This window comes from Mandrillus leucophaeus, unplaced genomic scaffold, assembly GCF_000951045.1.
Source record: "Mandrillus leucophaeus isolate KB7577 unplaced genomic scaffold, Mleu.le_1.0 Scaffold205, whole genome shotgun sequence".
Taxonomy (NCBI): Eukaryota; Metazoa; Chordata; class Mammalia; order Primates; family Cercopithecidae; genus Mandrillus; species Mandrillus leucophaeus.
Window position 1 is genome coordinate 548,019 of NW_012102088.1, and position 7,318 is coordinate 555,336.

General features: G+C 41.8%; 1 protein-coding gene across 3 annotated transcripts in view; it reads left to right on the forward strand.

Moving 5' to 3' along the window:
- ZNF460 (zinc finger protein 460) overlaps window positions 1-4,581 on the forward strand; it is a 13,929-nt gene extending 9,348 nt beyond the window's left edge. For all 3 annotated transcript variants that reach the window (XM_011979651.1, XM_011979650.1, XM_011979652.1), the window contains exon 3: window positions 1,720-4,581. In XM_011979651.1, coding sequence (XP_011835041.1) covers window positions 1,720-3,251 — 1,532 coding nt within the window. In that variant the 3' untranslated portion in view covers window positions 3,252-4,581. The remainder of the gene's footprint in view (window positions 1-1,719) is intronic.
- Window positions 4,582-7,318: the final 2,737 nt, after the last annotated feature.

Here is a 7,318-nt window from a genome sequence, read left to right on the forward strand (position 1 = left end):
CCGCCACCACGCCCGGCAAATTTTTTGTACTTTTAGTAGAGACGGGGTTTCACCGTGTTAGCCAGGATGGTCTCGATCTTCTGACCTCGTGATCTGCCAGCCTCGGCCTCCCAAAGTGCTGGGATTACAGGCGTGAGCCACTGTGCCTGGCAGAAGTTTTATTATTTTCTTTTTTCAAGATCGAGTTGTTTGTTAGCCTTTTCGCCTATTTTTCACCCTGACACAGTGGATTCTATATGTCTACCAGGATTCTGTTCACCCTCTGTCCTAGGCGCTCTGTCCTAGGAGTAGCCGTGGCCATCCCTGGCTGTCCCTGAGGCAGAATCTTGAGCATCAGCTTCCTCTCTGCCCCTTCCTGTCACTGAATCCTGACCAGCCTTAACTTCTCATGGGGCTGCCTCCTCTCACTGCAGTCCCCTAGATTCGCTGAAGACTCTGTGTCTTTGTATATTCTATGTCCTAAGGCTATTATGTGCTTCTCACTTTAAGCTCATGAAGCATCCTCTGGGAAGCTTCCTTGGCCTCTTCCTGTCCCTGCCCCATCTAGGCTACATTAAGTGCCCCTTCCCTGGCCTCTTGTAGCACCTTGACATGTTCTTGAGCAAGCTCACCATACCTTGTCATCATTATGTTGTCCACCTAGTCTCATCTTGACTGTGAGTGGGGATCTCTATTCCAGTCTGTACTCTGCTTGAGCTTCTCCCCCTGGGTTTCTCTTTAAAAATTTCAAGAGTTGGCCAGGCACGGTGGGTCACGTCTATAATCCCAGCACTTTGGAGGCAGAGGTGGGCGGATTACTTGAGCCCAGGAGTTTGAGACCAGCTTGGGCAACATGGTGAAACCCCATCTCTTTAAAAAAAAAATACAAAAAATTTAGCCAGGCGGGGTGGTTCACGCCTGTAATTCTAGCATTTTGGAAGGCCAAGGTGGACAGATGACCTGAGGTCAGGAGTTCCAGACCAATCTGGCCAACATGGTGAGACCCTATCTCTAAAAATACAAAAAAATGAGCCCAGCATGGTGGCGCACACCTGTAATCCCAGCCACTCGGGAGGCTAATTCAGGAGAGTCGCTTGAACCCAGGAGGCAGAAGTTGCAGTGAGCTGAGATCATGCCACTGCGCTCCAGCCTGGGCAACAGAGTGAAATTCCATCTAAAAAAACAAAAACACAAACAAAAAAGCCAGGCGTGGTCCGTATGCCTCTGTAGTCCCAGCTACCTTGGAAGCTGAGGGGGTGGATCCCGGGTGATCTGCCTCAACCGCCCAAACCAAAGTGCTGGGATTTTAGGCGTGAGCCACCGCGCCTGGCCTTTTTTTGAGATGGGTTTCCCTCTGTCACCCAGGCTGGAGTGTAGTGGCTCAGTCTTGGCTCACTGCAGCCTCCACCTCCCAGGTTCAAGCGATCCTTCTGTCTCAACTCCCAAGTAGCTGGGATTATAGGCGCCTGCCACCAAGCCTGGCCAATTTTTGTATTTTTAGTAGACGTGGGGTTTCACCATGTTGGCCAGGCTGGTCTCGAACTCCTGACCTCAAGTGATCCACCTGCCTCAGCCTCCCAAAGTGCTGGGATTACAGGCATCAGACACTGTACCCAGCCCATCAAATCATAGCTATTTTCAAATCATCACTATTTTCATCTTACTGTTCTCACCAAAATGGTGGTTTCATTTCTTCTATACTATCTTAATAAGCTCTTTTGTGTATTGTATTCCCTTCAGGTGACAGCACAAAACCTGAGACTGTAGAGCCTATCCCTTCTCACCTGGCCTTGCCTGAGGAAGTCTCACTCCAGGAACAACTGGCACAGGGAGTCCCAGGATACTCCTATTTTGGGCAGGCCATGGATCAGGATGGGCCATCTGAAATGCAGGAATACTTTTTGAGACCAGGGACAGACCCACAGAGTGAGAATCTCCATGGGAAAATGAGCCTTGAAAATGAAGGTTTGGCGACAGCTGATGGTATATGTTCAATGATGATACAGAACCAAGTGTCACCAGAAGATGCTCTTTATGGATTTGACTCATATGGACCAGTTACAGATTCCTTGATTCACGAAGGGGAAAATTCCTATAAATTCGAGGAAATGTTTAATGAGAATTGCTTCCTTGTTCAGCATGAGCAGATTCTCCCTCGTGTGAAGCCCTATGATTGCCCAGAATGTGGGAAAGCCTTTGGCAAGAGCAAACATCTCCTTCAGCATCACATCATCCATACTGGGGAGAAGCCCTATAAATGCATGGAGTGTGGGAAAGACTTCAACCGCAGGTCACACCTCACACGGCACCAGCGGACTCACAATGGAGATAAGCCCTTTGTGTGCAGCGAATGTGGAAGGACCTTCAACCGCGGGTCACACCTTACACGGCACCAGCGGGTTCACAGTGGAGAGAAGCCTTTTGTGTGCAATGAATGTGGAAAGGCCTTTACCTACCGCTCCAATTATGTTTTGCATAACAAGAGCCACAATGAGAAAAAACCCTTCGCATGCAGCGAATGTGGAAAAGGCTTTTATGAGAGTACAGCCCTCATTCAACACTTCTTTATCCATACTGGGGAGAGGCCCTTTAAGTGCCTTGAGTGTGGGAAGGCCTTCAACTGCAGGTCACACCTCAAGCAGCATGAGCGGATTCACACTGGTGAGAAGCCCTTTGTGTGCAGTCAGTGTGGAAAGGCCTTCACTCACTACTCCACTTACGTCTTGCATGAAAGAGCCCACACTGGAGAAAAGCCTTTTGAGTGCAAAGAATGTGGGAAAGCCTTTAGCATTCGAAAAGACCTCATTCGCCACTTCAACATCCACACTGGAGAGAAGCCCTATGAATGTTTACAGTGTGGAAAGGCTTTTACCCGCATGTCAGGGCTGACAAGGCACCAGTGGATTCATACTGGAGAGAAGCCCTACGTATGCATCCAATGTGGGAAAGCCTTTTGTCGGACCACAAACCTCATTCGACACTTCAGCATCCACACTGGAGAGAAACCCTATGAGTGCGTGGAGTGCGGGAAGGCCTTCAACCGCAGGTCACCCCTCACAAGGCACCAGCGGATTCACACCGCAGAGAAGTCCCATGAACGCATCCAGAGTGGGAACGTTTCTTGCGAGAGCACAGATCTCGTTGAACACTCCATCATCCAGACTGAGAGTAGCCCAGTGAGTGCAGTGAATATGGAAACGCCTTCAATTGCCGCTCATTCCTCCTCACTCGACATCAACGGATTCATCCTGGGAGAAACCCTACCATTGTAACAGATGTGGGAAGACCTTTTACACACTTCAGTCAACATCCACGAATTCCTGTTAGGAAAAGAGTTTTTGAATATCACCACTTGAAGAAAATCTGTGGTGAGAGGAAACATCGTACCGTCTGGTCATTCATACTGAAGAGAAGCTTCATAAGCATCATCTCTCTGTGAAAACCTGTTTTAGATAATCATTTGTCATCTAAACAATTATGTTAGAAATTGACACAGCCAAGAGTCTTATTCTACATCTGATAATTCGCCCATGAGAGAGACCCAGTGGTTATTGTGCACTTAGGAAAACCTTCAGCCACATCTTTCTTGTTAGTTTACAGTGAAATGTTATCTCAGGGACATTCAAGCAAAGGAGGAGTCATAGGGAAGAGAAAGAAATGGAAGCACAGCTTCTTTCAGACTTCCCTGACAAGCCCATGGCAATTTGTCATCTCCTCGTTATTTTATTTGGGAGAGGAAAATGTTTCAGAAACAAAAGAGCCTCATCCCCTTTATTTTCCCTGTGTATACATTCACTGCTGTCCAGTGCTGTAGACAAATGGTTTGTTTGAAAACATTTTGTGAAAGCCTACTTTGTTCCACAGCATTGTCTCCACTCTTGAGGAGCAGAAGCATATATCTTTATGAGAAAGATGGAGGCTTGAGTTATGAAATACTTTGACATTTAAGGAGATAAGGATGTACATATGAATGGGCACATTTTACTGCACACTTCAAACGCTTTGATTTTTTTAAAAAATTGTTTCTTCATGTGTCTTTAACCACCCGGTACACATACTTTTTTCTTGATCTGGATCTACTTGTTAATTTGTTTTTCTTTATTTTTCTGCGGGATGGAAATGATATTGTAGCTGTTTGTACATAATGTAATCCAGGGAGTCCTAGTTCTTCCCTCTGATTGTGGTTTCTCAGCTTCTTTACTCCTCTTTAGAGAGAGTAAATAGTTAAAAGTTCACCTCAGCAATTTTCTAGAGGACATTTTGGAACCAAAAATGAAATAAGACATGTAGCTAAATTGAAGGATTATGATAAACTCAGAAAATAAACACAAAGAAGGAATCTCATTTTTCAGTCTTACAGAAGATTGTGTGTAGGCTGACTATAAAGTGACTGGAATTTTAACAGATGAACCTGCATGTGTATATGCAGGTAGTTGTCACTACGGATTTAGTCCAGTCATAGTAATTAATATGTTTAATCAGAATATTTTGGAATTTCTCTTTTGGTATTCTTTTTGTTTGTTTTATTGTTTTTAATTGACACATAATGTTTATGGGGTTCGGTGTGATATTTCAATATATGTGTGCTAAGAGTAATGATCAGGGTAATTAGCATATCCATCTCCTCAAGCATTTATCATTTCTTTGTGTTTAGCAACATTCACAGTCTGCTTTTCTAGCTATTTGAAAATGTATAAAATGTATTGCCAATTGTACTCATTCTGCAGTGCCACAGAACACTACAACTTACTGAAATGGAATCTCACTTGCTGTAATTTTGTATTTGTTAACCAATCTCTGTCTGCCTCGCTGCTATCCTTCCCAGCCTCTGGTTACCACCATTCTACTCAACTTTTTATGCTTCCATATGAGTAGAAACAGAGAGTATTTATCTTTCTGTGCCTAGCTTATTTCACTTAATGTCTTTCAAGCTCATTCATGTTGCTGTGAATGACAGGTTTATTTTTCATGGCTGAGTAGTATTCCATTGTGTATATATGCCATGTTTTCTTTCTTCAATCATCTGATAATGGACACTTAGATTGATTTCTTAGCTATTACGAATAGTGCTTCAATAAACATAGGAGTGTAGATCTCTCTTTGACATATGAATTTTTTTTTTCTTGGATATATGCCCAGTAGTGACATAGATCACTACCAGTGGATCATATGGTAGTTGTATTTTTAACTTTTGTTTATTTTTAATTTTTTTAAAATGGGGTCTTGCTGTGTTATTCAGGCCGGTCTCAGACTCTTGGCCTCAAGCAGTCCTCCACCTCAGCCTCCTGAGTAGCTGGGACTACAGGCACACACCATCATGCCTGGCTGTAGTTTTAGATTTTTGAGGAACATCCATACTGTTTTCCATATGGCTGTACTAATTAGCATTCCTGCCAGCCATATATAAGAGTTTCCCCTTTTCCATGTTCTCAGCAGCATTTTTTATTTTTTATCTTTGGTAATAGCCATCCTAACTGAGGTGAAATTATATCTCATTTTGGTTTTGATTTGCATTTCCATGTTTAGCGATGTTGAGCATTTTTTCATATACTTGGCCATTTGTATGTCTCCTTTTGAGGAATGTCTATTCACCTTACCCATTTTAAAATCAGATTTTCTATTATTATTATTATTATTATTATTTTTGCTATTGAGTTCCTGGTGTATTCTGGATATTAATCCCTTTCAGATGAATAGTTTGCAAATATTTTATCCCGCTCTGCTAGTTGTCTCTTCATTCTGTTTCCTTTGCTGTGCAGAAGTTTTTTAGTTTAATGTAATCCCTTTATTTGTGCTTTTGTTACCTTGATTTTTAGGTCATCATAAAATTTTTGCCCAGACCAATATCCTGAAGCATTTCCCCTATGTTTTCTTCTAGTAGTTGCATAGTTTTTGCTCTTACATTTAAGCTTTTAAACCATTTTTAGTTGATTATCCTGAGAGCATAGATTCAAATTGCCCTAAAAATACATTCCCAATTTTTGTTTTTGCTTTTAAATTAGTTTTTAGAGACATGGTCTCACATTGCCCAGCTTGATCCTGAACTCCTGGACTAGAGTCAGCCTCAACTCAGCCTTCTGAGTAGCTAGGATTACAGGTATGAGCCAGCATACTTGGTGTTTTGAGTTGATTTTTGTATATGGTGAGAGATGAGTCTAGTTTCATTCTTTTGCATATGAATATCCAGTGTCCCAGCACCATTTATTGAAGAGACTATCCTCTTCCCGGTGAATGTTCTTTGTGCCTTTGTTAGAAATCAGTTGGCTGTAAATGGGATTTATTCCTGGGCTCTCTGTTTTGTTACATTGGTCTGTGTGGTTTTTGAAAAATTCCTGTACCATGCTGTATTGTTTACCATCACTTTGTAGTATATTTCAAGGTCAGGTAGTGTGAACAAAACTCCCATTTTGTACTTTTTGCTTAGGATTGCTTTGGATATTCAGTATCTTTTGTGATATCATGAATTTTAGGATTACTCTTTCTATTTCTGTGAAAAATGTCATTGATATTTTGTTAGAGAGTGCATTGAATCTGTAGATCATTTGAGGTAATATGTTCATTTTTTTCCATAAGCTATCTCTTACAGGAAAGTATGTTCATTTTTATAATATTAACCATTCTAATCCATGACCATGGGATGTTTTTCCATTTTTATGTGTGTCCTCTTCGATTTACTTCATCAGTGTTATATAGTTTTCCTTGTATTCTTATATTATTTTTGTTGAAGTATTATAAATGGGATGGCTTTCTTGATTTATTTTTCAGCTAATTCATTGTTGGTGTGTAGAAATGCTGCTGATTTTTGCATGTTGATTTTATATCCTGCAACTTCAGTGAATTTATCAGTCCTAAGAGTTTTTTAGTGCCACTTTTGGAGTTTAGGGTTTTCTATATATTTGATCCTGTCATGTGCATACAGGGATAATTTGACTTCATCCTTTCTGATTTGCATGCCCTTTATTTCTTTGTCTTGCCTGATACCTCTGTCTCAGACTTTTTGTACTTTTGTTAAATAAAAGATGTGAAAGTGGGCATACTTGTTTTGTTTCAGATTATAGAGGGAAAGCTTTCAGCTCTTTCCCATTAAGAATGATGTTAGCTGTGGTATGTTATTTATTTCCTTTATTATGTTGAGGTACGTTCTTTCTTTTTTTTTTTTTTTGAGACGGAGTCTCACTGTGTTGCCCAGGCTGGAGTGCAGTGGTGTGATCTCAGCTCACACCATTCTCCTGCCTCAGCCTTCCGAGTAGCTGGGACTACAGGTGCCCACCACCACACCCGGCTAATTTTTTGTATTTTTAGTAGAGATGGGGTTTCACCATGTTAGCCAGGATGGTCT